Source organism: Bidens hawaiensis, unplaced genomic scaffold, assembly GCF_021521415.1.
Source record: "Bidens hawaiensis isolate Kalapana, Puna unplaced genomic scaffold, B.hawaiensis_p1.1 tig00000097_1, whole genome shotgun sequence".
NCBI lineage: Eukaryota > Viridiplantae > Streptophyta > Magnoliopsida > Asterales > Asteraceae > Bidens > Bidens hawaiensis.
The window spans coordinates 2,584,889-2,598,917 of NW_027491017.1; the positions used below are offsets into that span (position 1 = coordinate 2,584,889).

Genomic DNA, 14,029 nt, shown 5'->3' on the forward strand with positions numbered 1-14,029 from the left:
GAGGTGATGGCAACAACTGATGAGAGAAAGACTAAGGTTGGAAACAAGGATGCATGTAAGAAGTGTGGGCAAGTGCACCAGGGAGAATGCAAGACTGGAACGGACAAGTGTTATCGGTGTGGAAAGAGTGGGCATTACTCTCGAGAATGCCCTGATCGCCTGAAATACTTCAAATGCGGTAAAGCTGACCACATGGCTAGAGATTGCAAGGAGACAGGGGCAGGAGGTGCGAAAGGGTAAATACTTAGGAGAACCGCAGGGAGGAGCAATCGATGAAGGAATAATTGCTTATGCAATAGTTTTATTTCGTTTTAATTAAGATTACCTAAGAGCTTGTTTGGTGTTAATGTTTAAGACTTATGCTTATCTATGATGTGTATTATATTGAGTTGGTTATGAATGATTATTTATGCTGTGATAAAATGTCGTTATAGACAATAGTGTTTAATAGTGTGAAACAAGGTCCCTTGGAAGGGCGATACGAAACTTGAGCCATCGAGGGCCTCATGGACAAGCTACCTTAATAGCTAAATCACATGAACACCACTCGATGACTGCAAGACAGGAGTAAGGAGGATAACCCAGAAAGCAAATACGATCCAATAGAGTGCATGAATATGGGAAATGTTCCTTTACAAGGAATAAGCTAGGTTTCTGGGACGAACCTTTTTAAGGAGGGAAGACTTAACATCTCGAAATTTCTAAAATAATATTAATTATATTCTTTAATATTGGTGGGAAAGTTTACTCGGGTTAGTGGTGAAATAATAAAATATAGTAGGATTTATTATGAGTTGGGCTTGTGTGGATTAAGTAATATGGGTAATGGACTTGAATTAGAAAGGAAGGAAGTTGGACCATGGGCTCAAGCTCATGACCCATGATATATAAACCATAATCACACATTAATCCTTTCATTTCCATTCCATTCCATACACCACCCAAAACACACACTTAGCTCTCTCTCATCCTACTTTCTCTCTCTAACCGAAATAGAAGAAGAAACCGAGCATCAACCCGAGGTAATGATAGTATGTGAGTTCTACGTCTGACGTAGTAAGTTAGGATGGCGAATCCCTCTAACTTCTGTTGGACAAAGACTTGGCAGGTGATGGCGTAGTTAAGGACTGCGGGCCTTATACGTGATATAGGTGATAGATGTAAACGTAGATAGGGACGGTGGGCCTTATACGTTTTATAGACGATAGATGAGAATGTAGATAAGGACCGGACCTTATACGTATTGTAGATAGGCATCAGCATAGGAAAGGACTGTGGACCTTATACGTGCTATATTTCTGTTGTGGTAGCATATGGGAGGACTGCGGAATTCATACGTGCTATGGTTTAGGTTGCAACATAGGGAAGGAATGAGAACCTTATACGTGTTGTTAATATAGGATGGTATAGAGAAGCACTGCGGACCTTGCACGTACCATAACTAGTGAACATAGGTAAGTACTGCGGACCTTTTACGTGTTCACAACCTTGAGTACAGGTATAGACGGCGGGCTATGAACGTACACTCGGTAGACTGAGGTTGGTGACTGTATGTATGTATGTATGTATGTATGTATGTATGGTAGTAGGGGAACTGGTTAAGTATGGATATGTATCTTGGATATGTATGTATGTGTATGTGTTGTATGTCGCCTGATTAACTAGAAGTCACTCAGCGTAGCTGACTTTTAGTATGCACGCATGTGAAGATGTTTAATGAGCTATCTTGAGGAGGGCACATGGCATGGATTGAACGACTGGCATCTGAGGATGGATGAAATGATGTTTTAAATATAATGATTTGTGTTATGATATCAAAGAAAAGGTTTAATGTTCTGTAACGAATGATTTATGTTAACGTTTCCGCGAAAGTTTTAATGAACTCTGATTTGTAGAACTGTGTTTATAAGTAAATCCGACGTTAAAGTAGGGCTACCGGGAACGGGGCCTTACAGTCTTGGATTCTCGGCGGAAAGGTAGAGGGTGTTTGTGTGTGGTTTGGAGTGTGTAGGAGGCTAGGAGATAAGAGTGACGTTTTTTAGGGTTTTAGGGAGGCTTAAGGAGTATTTATACTCTCTTAAGCCCATGGACCTAAGGCCAATCATCATCCCTTATTCCATCCTTTTATTAAGCTTAAGGAGTATTTTATTTAACATAATTAAATATTAACATACTTTTAAATAATTGCATTTCTTTGTATTTAATATTATCAAAAGTAGGATGTTACATGTACGTTCTGCAAAAACTCATTTTGTGTTTAGGTAAATGAGGCTGTTATAGTGATTTTCCGATTATTTAAGGTCAAAGTGGTATTGGATATTACAATAAGCGAATCTTCAAGAACTCCAGGCAACAATATGATGATTCAATAAGGCAAATTGTGTCTTCAACGAAGCTTTTTGCTGATGGATTTGTAAAAATTATGAAGATGAAGATATATATGGTTCATGAGAATATAAATAAGTATGCATTACAATGAAGTTACAAAGATAAATGTATGGATTTTGGGGCTTATTATCGTTTGTAAGAAACCAATTTAAACTTTTGAATTTTGAGAATTATTGAATATCATGTTTGTGAGGTAATTTTAACATTACATTTGAATCTTCATATTTCTATATTTTGGAAGTTTTATGCTACATTATCTTATTGTCACTTTACAGTACTGACAGTTTTTTAATTTTTGTCAAACATATGTTCAACAATATTTTTTCTCCAACATTATGTTGGTATGGTTTATTATGAGATATTTTTTTATGTTTTGTTGATATGATACCAAACTCCAAGAAATATTTGTTAGTTAAAAAATTTGTATCAGATATTTTCTTGCATTCCACATACTATCAAAGCTCCATCCAATTTTGTTTCGACCCTTATAACGTTATGATCTATATTTCATGTCAACCATACAAAGTATAACAACAAAATAAAAAATACTTATGGGTCAAATTGGTAGAGCCGACAAGTTGAATAAGTGACTGTCTACATTTAAATTTTTTATCGGTGTTTTTTCTTTCAATATCTTATTATATAATACGTGTAATACACGGGTACATAACCTAGTGTGTGTATATATATATAGGGGAAGAATTTTTTGAGAACTTGATGAGTTGTAAGAATTTTAAGAACTCATTATAGACCACACAATTAGTTAAATGGTTATTGAATATGTGGCTGAGAATAAATCTAATTAATCAGGAGAGAGAAAAACTATTTTTGATAATTACACAAGTTTAAATATTAGTTACACATGTGTAATAAGTTAATTCGGTGTGTAAAAAAATACTGTAAATTTTTTTACGCTACTTACACTTACATTTTACATATGTGTAAAAAAATCAAAAAATAAATTGTCACGTTGAGTTCTTTTAAGTTCTTAAAACTCAAAGTGATTCTCAAAATAAATCAATCCCCCCCCCCCTCTCTCTCTATATATATATATACTAGTTTTTATCCCTCGTATTACGGGGACTATTTTACATTATTCGTTTTTATTATTTATATACTTTTTGGCGTTTAATTTTTATTTATTGTAAGGAAATTAATATATACTTAGAGTTTGATGATAAAAAAAGGTTTCACAAATAACTAAGATGTTATAACCCGGTTTAAAATTTATCTGGGTTTGGTGAGACCCAAGACCCGCTTATTTTTCTTACTATAAAATTGTTTCTTAATTATAAATAATGTATTTTTATAAAATAAATCATATAATAATTTTTAGTATATCCCTATTTTATAGGATTTTCACATCAAATAATTGGTGAGATTAAATTTTAATTTTATGAGATGTTATAATCCGTTTAAGGAATATCTGGGTTTGGTAAGACCCATATCTGTGAATTCGGGTCAAATGCATGAGAAGCTTCCAATTACAAATAATGCAATCTGGTGGCTTGAGAGAATGTAGGGAGCAACCAGAGAGCTTTTAAAGCTTTCGTTTATATATATTATTACTAGTTTTTATCCCCCCGTATTACGGGGGTCATTTTATATTATTTGTTTTTAATATTTATCTATTTTTGAATTTTTATTTTTTTTATTGTATGAAAGTTAATAATATACTTATGGTTTGATATTAAATTGTTTCACAAATAAATGAGATATTATAACCCGGTTTAAAAGTTATATAAGTTTTATGGGGCCCAAGACCCGTTTATTTTTGTTTACTATAAAATTGGGTTTTTAATTATAAATAACATATATTTTTTAAATAAATCAGATATTAATTTTTAGTATAATCCTACTTTATTGGATTTTTGTATCAAATATTTGGTGAGATTAGTTTTTAATTTAATGAGATGTTAAACCCGTTTAAGAAATATCTGGGTTTGATAAGACCCGTACCCGTGAATTCAGGTCAAATGCATGAGAAACCTCCATTTAAAAATCAAGAAAATCTGGTGACTCCAAAAAAAGGAGGAGCGACCACATTGTGACACGTAGGATTTTTGTGTTTTCGTTTATGTATGTATATATATATATATATATATATATATATATATATATATATATATATATATATATATGGGTGGGATCTAGAGAGAACTCTTCTAAATAAGAGAACTAGAGAACTCTATTATTTCCATTGATTTCACCTTATCAAAAGTGAATAAAAAAGAAATTGATAACAAAACCTGTTTTTATATGGAAAGGGCAATTAAAGAATTACCAAAATATAACAAAAACCCGGCCAAAACCATCGCTTTCTATCTCTCCCCTCCCCCTCTCTCTCCAGATCTGCAGATCAATCGTTCATCCATCCCAACCTAGTGTTTCTTCAAACCATTCTCTACCGAAGAACACAATTAAACGCGAAGAACACATAATCTAAGCCGAAGAACACTACCAGGTAATCATTCAATAGCCGATTCTCTGTTTTTCGTGCTTTATATCTCAAAATCGTGTAACAATATGTTGTTAATAGCTCGTATACGTGTAATTGCACATATGTATTACATGAGTCATTAGTATATTATACATAATCGAAGCAAACATATGATATAATTGTGCGTTTTGGCTGTTAGTCAAACATTATTTTGCGTATATAACTACACATACACATAATTCTCTGTTTTTCGTGCTTTATATCTCAAAATCGTGTAACAATATGTTGTTAATAGCTTGTATACGTGTATTTGCACATATGTAAGTCATTAGTATATTACACATAATCGAAGAAAAAACATATGATATTATTGTGCGTTTTTTGTTGTGAATCAAATATTATTTTGTGTATACCACTCCACATAAGCATTATACTCTGTTTTTCTTGCTTTATATCTCAAAATCGGGTAACAATATCTTGTTAATAGCTCGTATACGTGTAATTTCACATATGTATTACATGAGTCATTAGTATATTACACATAATCGAAGCACGCATATGATATTATTACGCGTTTTTGGTTGTGTATCAAACATTATTTTGTGTATACTACTACACATACGCATTATACTCTGTTTTTCATGCTCTCTCTCTGAAAATCGGGTAACAATATGTCGTTAATAACTCGTATACGCGTGATTGCACATATTAATTACATGAGTCATTGGTATATTACACATAATCGAAGAAAAAACATATGATATTATTGTGCGTTTTTTGTTGTGAATCAAACATTATTTTGTGTATACCACTCCACATAAACATTATACTCTGTTTTTCGTGCTTTAACTCTGAAAATCGAGTAACAATATGTTGATAATAGATCGTATACATGTGCTGGCACATATGTATTACATGAGTCATTGGTATATTACACATAATTGAAGCAAACATATGATACTATTGTGCGTTTTGGTTGTAAATCAGGCATTATTTTGTGTATACCACTTCACATACGCATTATACGATGTTTTTTGTGCTTTATTTTTGGTAAATCGAGTAACAATATGTTGATAATAGATCATATACATGTGATTGCACATATGTATTACATGGATCACTAGTATAATACACTTAAATCGAATCAAACGTATGCCGTTATTGTGCGTTTCGGTTGTAGATCGAACACTATTTTGCATATACCGCTTCACATACGCATTATAATTTGTTATATATGTATATATTTTTTTAACCAAGCAATAAAACGTTGATGAAAATTTACTATTTTGTTGATTTCATATAGGCAGCACATAATTACTGTGATTGATTGAGTGTTTTATAGATAAGTTTGTAAAAATACTTTAATGTTGTCTTACATGGTCATAAGATGCATATAAATGCATAGGTGTGTTACATTATAACATGAATAGAGTAAGGACTTGTATGGTGTTTGTTTAGGTATATGTACATTCAAGTATATGAAACTTTTATCATGTTTACTAACACGTGGACATAATTTATACAGGTATTAACAAGAAAAAGAGGATAGTTTTAAAACATACAAAGAAAGGCAAATGAAATGAAACAGAATCTGAAACCAGAAGGCCTTTACAAGTACATATAATGGATAACGACGAGCAGACGGATCATGTATTAAAAAATAATAGTTATATATAGCAAAAAAAAAGGTAAAACACAGTCGGCTACTGATACAGAAACAGGTAAGTTATGATGTTTGTTTATTTTTTTCGTTATTTTTAAAAGCATGAAATGGTCAACTATATATATTTTTTTGTTTTTTCTAATTTTATACATTTATTTGTTTCTTTCACAAATATAGAAAAACCAAAGAAGTCACGGTCATCAGGGCATAAATGGGGCAGGACATCGAATCATGGAATATCGTCGGACATTGAGGATGTAAGTCCAGGTAAAAAACTATCAAACGCACACATACTTGTTAACACATATTATATACATTTATGATATTTCATATATTTTACAGCAAAAGTTGTATCAAGATCATCAACACGTGCATGCGTTTTGAGACGTGGAAAACTGGATGTTGACGTATATAAAAGCAATGAAGGTGAGTACATGAGCATTATATGTTGTATTACACCTATGCACTACCAATTTATGTAGACACGATATTATTTCGTCTTATACGTTTACGCATATAGCACATACGCATTATCGATAAGTCGAACGTTAATGTGGACTTCATGTAGTGCGCATATGCATTGTCTACGCATTATTTATATCGTTAGTGCAATATGTATATGCATTACATTATTTAATGTGTCTTATACGTTTACGCGTATAACACATACGCACTACCGATGTGTTAGACATTTATGCGTATATGGTGTATTAAATGTTGATGCAGATATCATGTATTGCGTGTATGCAATGCAAATGTATTGTATGCATCATTATTGCAATACGTATACACATTACAGTAAGAAATGCACATGCGTACTACTGTTGTATTTCACGTTTAAGCGGACTCATTGTATTACGTGTACGAAAGCGCGTGCATGTTACGACATGTTACATGTAGGCCATAATCATGTATGACATGTGTTTTAGATATGTATACATATCTGCGTTATTAGTGTATTAAACATACGTGTTACCTGTGTTTTAACATGTAAAAAGAAAACTGCCAAGGGAAAGAGAATAGTGGCAAAACAGTATGAAGGAGGTGGGTTACGGACTCGCTCGTCACCAAAGCAGCTATTTTCATGCATCAAAGGGCTTTCAAGGACACAACGCGAGGCCGTTCGAAGCATGGGGTTTGGTAAAATGCTACAATTGAAAGTAAATGGTATACCGGCTGGGTTAGGGCATTTTGTGGTTGATAAGTTCAACGCGGCTAATATGGAGATTGATTTGGGTGCCAATAAGCTCAAAATAGACAACGACACAATCCACTAACTGCTCGGGATACCAAACAGCGGTATACAGTTATCGTCGATTGAGTGTACCAAGAAGTTTGTAGGAATACAAAATACTTGGAAAAAGAGGTATCCGGGAGTATATGTCACACCAACCGAGATAGCTGCAAAGATTGAAGATAATCGTGATGACAGTGGGATGATGTTCAAGCTTGACTTTTTGGCGATGTTCCTTAGTGCGATGGGGGAGATTCAACAGACGGGGAAGTGCAAGCTTGAATTCATTCATCACATAAGAGACGACACAAACATATGTGACATTGATTGGTGCTCCTTCATCGTCGATTCAATGAAAAAATGCAAGTATGGTTGGAGAAAATGCGATCTGAAATTAATATTCACTGGGCCGTTGACGATACTCGTGGTACGAATTTCATTAAATAAATGATTGTATTTTTTTAGCATTATTAAATGTGCGTGTATCTAACAGTTGTAAAAAAATGACAGTTAACCTACGTGGATAGAGTTGCATCTCCCGGGTTTAATGTGGAACGTAGCATGAACCCGATAAAATTTTGGAGCATGGTAAACCTGAAAAAAAAGGAAAGGTTAGAAAAGAAACATGGAGGTTTTGGACAGGGTGAGATTAGGGACATGTATTTGGGCGTGGATGGAGATGAAAGTGAGGACGAAATAGAGATTAACACGTCTGCAAATCTGTATAGCCCGAATGATCTGACAGTACGAGTTACAACCATCACACGTGTATATATTTAGTATAATGGGACTATTAGCATTAATCAATTATGATGTGTTTTTTTATTAACCGGGACATGTGACCAAGCTTGACACGCTATTCGAATCTGCCATCAAAGACAAAAAAATAATCAAAGGAGCTCTGCGTGAAGCACATTCGGCTTTTCCAAAAATTAGCGAGATAAAGACTTTTGTTGACAGGTATAAAAACTTCTACAAAGATGTTGTCAACGTTGAGGGTGACAATGCGAACGTTGATGGTGAGAAGATTGAAGACGAGGCTGAAGAGGAGGGTGACAATGCGAACGTTGATGGTGAGAAGATTGAAGACGATGCTGAAGAGGAGGAGGGTGGTTTGAAGCTGGATGACGTGATAAAGAATATCACAGCTAAAACAAAAGAAGTCGATTATGAAAAACCGAGTTTCAGTCTCGGTTTCAGCTCCCGAGAATCAGGTAGTATGGACAACGACAGGAATGCTAATGAAAACACGGGTATAGTGTCGTGCCAACCGGTTGACATAGATCAGGTGATGAGTGATGAAGAAATGACGGTTTGTCGGTACCTAAGAGGACTGATAAAGTTTAAAAAGAATAAGGAAAGAAAGAGCATAAGGTTGAAATTTACAAAACTTTCGGAGAAGGAAGAAGACGGGATTGTTGATAAAACATTCAGGTAAAAATGTTTTATTAAATTTTTATACACGTATTATGTTTGTAATTACATATGAAAACATAGTAGTGCGTGTATGTAGCAATATGCACATATATTAATGCATATACGTAACGCGTTAAGATGGCAGCAGCGTGTACGTGTACGGTCCATGAAACATTATGTAAGTATTGATGTTTCATGCATACACGTTATTAGGCTGGTGCATATATACACTTACTATATTAATGCGTATACACATTAAAGTGCGTATACGTGCTGTTAATTATACATGCGTGAATAATACGTATATGTACTATATAAACATATATATAATGTTAGCATTTGTTATCAATTTATTATTATACATAAAGGATATGTTTGACGCCGACTATGGTGTTTTCACGAGAGCTTATTTGTTGGAATCTCTGCTGCCGGGTAATCCGGTTCAGCGAAGCGTGGTTGACTGTTGGGTCACGGTTTTAAACTATCAAGAACAGTTTAGAAGACCAAGATCAATAAATCATTTATTTTGTCGCGCATCAACGATTGTAAGTTTACAGTATATATCGCCTTAAAATAATTTGAATAACACTTATATAAATTAATGTTGAAGTGGCATTAATTAATCATGCAAGATTGGATGGATGATTACCAAAAAGAAATCAACAGATGTACAAAGAGTAGACGCGTATCAAAAAAACTTGTTGTCTGTGCTAAATAATGATAAAATCAAGATGGGGTTAAGAGAGTACGATGCGGTGTTGTTTCCAATTTATGAAAAAAAATCATCTTTATGTAATCGCGTTCGACATGGGGGAAGTTGGTGTTTATGTTTTCGAAAACATGGTGAAGACCGTTTATGGAGTTGTAACCAGCACCGTTTACGCAGAAAAAAGCACATCGTACAAAGTGGCAAGTCAAAGCACAATATAAAAATATTATTAGCGATGAATACAAGTAGGCAGTCGGTGATACACATGCGTAGTATGTTAGCAAATTGAACGTGTAATACCTTATAAATATATACGGTTGTCATACACGTTTGTTATAATGATTTTTTTTCATTTACACAGATTGACATATTCAGCAGGTACCTGACATTGGTTGGACACCCAAAGGCTAATGAGATTAGGCGTACATGGTCGCCAACAAGAGTGAAGTTACCATGGAAAACATCAAGCAACGTAACAGATTGTTCCGTATTTGCGATGCGACACATGCAGTGCTATAGAGGAGGAGATCGTGTCGAATGTGACTTCAGTGTGGAAGAAGACAGAAAGGTAGAGCAGGTCAATATTCTTAGGATGAAGTACATAGCTCGCATATTGCTTTCGGGAGTAAACAATGTAAGGGATGGCATGTTGGCGGATGCTAGAGAATGGGAAAGCAAAAAACCAATGCAGTTTGTGGTTAAAAAGGTTCGTTTAAGGAGCGTTGATGGATAAATGTTGATACTTGGTAGTTAAGAATGAACTAAACAATAATCGTATAAAAACATATGGTGTCATGTAGTTTATGACATGCTTATTTTGTTTGTTTTGACACGTGTATTGAATTAGACGGTTGGATGGTATGGTTTTAAGCATTTGTCTTGATTGTTTTGTTTGTTTTGATATTTGCAAATGAATGGAACAGTTGAATGGTATGGATGCAAGTTTTTGTGTTAGTTGAATGTGTGTAAAAACGCATATGGAATGTGCAACGTATACGTAGAAGGCACGCATACGATGTTCGACATGTAAACATAATGTGCAACTAGTACAATATACATGGAAAGTGTGATGCACACGTGTAACATGAAAACATAACAAGGATATATACAGGTACCAATGTGTGATGCACACTTGTAATATGAAAAAGGATAGATATGGACCAATGTGTGATGCACACATGTAACACGAAAACATAGTAAGGATAGATAGTGACCATACATTACCTTATACAATTTGGGGATTTAAAAACATTATAGTTGTATTAAAATAATAGGTGCAAATAAAAAATAATGAAAATGCGTATACTCATTATAATGCTTACACGCAACCTGATAATTAGCGTAACATCAAAAAGCGTGTGTAAATGCGTATACGCAATGCAGTATTCAAAACGTAGAATGTAAAAAAACACAGGTATATAAAACATACAACACACAAATGATAATGCACGGGTCAAAAAACGTGCGCAAACTATATGTACCACGCAAGTGCACCCGTCTAAAATGGTTTAAACGCAAGTATAAAAATCAAAATATTAATTTGTATTACACAAACATAAGTTTCATTAGGCTATACCAGTAGTCATTTCAAAATTTTATTAAAAGGCATAATCGTCTAATACAAAAACGTGATATGCGCTTATTGAATATATAAAAATGCAATGTGCGTATGTAGTATAAAGTGCATAAAATAAAGCATGCATGTAATATAAAATACAAAAAATCAAATAGAAGCAACGCGGTTGGACTGTGTGGCATAACGGTTGACAGAACGGTTGCCGGTTGACTTGGCAACAGCAGCATCAGCTAAAACAGCAGCGGTGGCGGTGGCGGCGGCTTCTTTAGCAGCTTTGACCTCATCACAGTTACGTGAGTCATGATCGGTCACGTATTTGTTGCATTTGTGACACAGCCTTGGAGTTTTGTTACAATTTTTCAACAGTTTTTCAACTACGCCGACTTGACGTTTAGTACCCGACCCCTTATTTCTAATACCAGTCGGTGGCTTGATAGTCACATCAACTGTGTCGGGCTGTCCAACAAGCTCACTTATAATCGAACGTTTACTGTTACAAGGTGGCTCAGACGGGAACTCTTTAAACACCTTGTTTTTATATCTTTAAGCTGGACAAAGAGGGAATTGAGGCAATCCGGTTTGTGTCTCAGTCGGTCAGCACATTCGGTTAATAATTCAAACATGTTGCGGCTAATAACGGACTCCTCGTCATCTTCAGCCGAATATCTGTTCGAGATGTCATGAACCCTGTCCGGAAGCACGTTTCTCATCCATCGAGCAGGCGGGTATTTTTCAGGTATCAATTCGACCTGGTTGTACCTAAACACGCAAAAATCATGTCTGCACAGATATCCAACACGCGTGAACCCCATGCACGAGCAAGAAATAGTTGTATCGTGTGCGTTAAAGTCGACCTAGATATTTTAACCAACAAAAAATATAGCATGAAAAATAAGGTGAATGCCGGTGAATGTAAGCGTTAACATGTAAACATAAAAATAACAGAAAATATAAACAAACTTACCACATAATTATTGACTACTTTGAATCTTTTGTTGGTAAGTGCAATGTTGAATTTCTTAATGCCGTCTAATTCTGAAGAACTTGCAACATAACACTGCCTCATTCCTCTATAAATTTACTTTTGGACGCGTGTATTTCCAAAGGCATTTTTTCGGGCATTTTTGGTGTCGTTGTACTAGTTTCAATGTCAAGCTCGAGTTGAGTTTTTCATTGTCTATCAAGAGCAGTGCCAAAACACAATAGAAACTGGACAAGCGTGTTGGCATGACTGGTGTTGACCTCAAAAAGAGAATTTGAGCATTCACATCTCGATGTGGTTTTCATAAGGCAACACCATTGTATTTCTCTGAAATAACAAGGGACCCATTGTTCCCTAATTGCATAAATCTCGGTAAGCCAATGATGATCACTCAAATTAAGGTCATCAATAAGCAATTTCCACTGCTCTTCAAACGTAGAAGGTGTTATAAAAAAGTTCCACACCAGTTTATGTATGGAAACTCGCAAATCCGTATTTGCTAATAAGTCACCCGAAATCTGTTAAAAATTGTACGAGCGTTACATATGTGCATCATATATAACAAAAATAAAAAATTAAAACAAAAATTAAAATAATTGTACCTTTAATGGTATCTTCTTAACAATGTGCCACATGCAAAGTCGGTGAATTGACTGGTCAAACACAGCACGAACAACTTGTTTAACCGCGGCATCTTGATCGATTAAAACGAGTTTGGGCTGTTTTTTATGTGTTTTAAGAAACTTTTCGAGTAACCACTTGTAGGAATCGATAGTTTCGTCTTATATTAGACCAGCACCAAATGTCACACACTTCTTATGATGATCCACGCCAGTAAATGGTACAAATATCATGCCGTATCTGTCATATAATTACAAAAAATAGAGAAAAAAATATGTTACACAAAATGCATATAGAAAACACGTGTAAAAACATGTGAGTGGAATGTTGGTATCAAACAGGTGTGACGGTAGTGCAATGTGCAATTAAATATGGTTAACATCATAAATATATACGTGTAATGCATTTGTGTATCGATCACTTACTTGTTGGTACTGTAGGTTGCATCAAAACCTAAAACCTCCCCGAATGCATCATAGTTGCATTTTGAAACATTATCAGCCCAAAATATATACCGGAGTTCACTTCCAACAACTTGTACTCAAACGAGAAATTTGGCAAGTTGACCGAACGAGACGTCATTGTGTCCACAATAATTTGCGCATCTTTATTAAAATAAATAGGCGGACATCCCTGGTAGCATTCTGGAAATCAGTTTTAGTACCATTAATGTTGTGAGATCCGCCCTTTAATGAACATTGCAAGTTATACGCAATGCTTGGACCAATTTTTTTAAACTTAGTTTGTGAATGAAATTGCGTTCAGATACCCAATTTTTCGTCGTTTCTTTGTAAAATCCATAGCATTCGGTCTAATTAGCTCATGGGTATGAATATCAACAAAATCATATATCTTGAATCTCATGGTGTTTGGAACGGGTTTCAATCTTAGGCGGGCATTGCTACACACGGCCTTGGAGCTGCTGCGACGTGAGGTCGAAGCAGAGTTTGAGATAGATGAATCAAAATCTGAAATTTCGGTTTTCCGGCTCGAGTACAAA

At 34.8% G+C, this 14,029-nt stretch overlaps 1 protein-coding gene across 1 annotated transcript; it reads right to left on the minus strand.

The window, feature by feature from the left end:
- Positions 1 to 11,573: 11,573 nt before the first annotated feature.
- On the minus strand, positions 11,574 to 12,492 carry LOC143560054 (uncharacterized). Its single transcript, XM_077048471.1, has 3 exons — positions 12,391 to 12,492; positions 12,065 to 12,280; positions 11,574 to 11,954 (listed from the first exon to the last, which is right to left on the minus strand). The coding sequence occupies exons 1-3, from the start codon at positions 12,490 to 12,492 to the stop codon at positions 11,574 to 11,576; spliced, it is 699 nt and encodes a 232-aa protein (XP_076904586.1).
- Between the last annotated feature and the right edge of the window lie 1,537 nt (positions 12,493 to 14,029).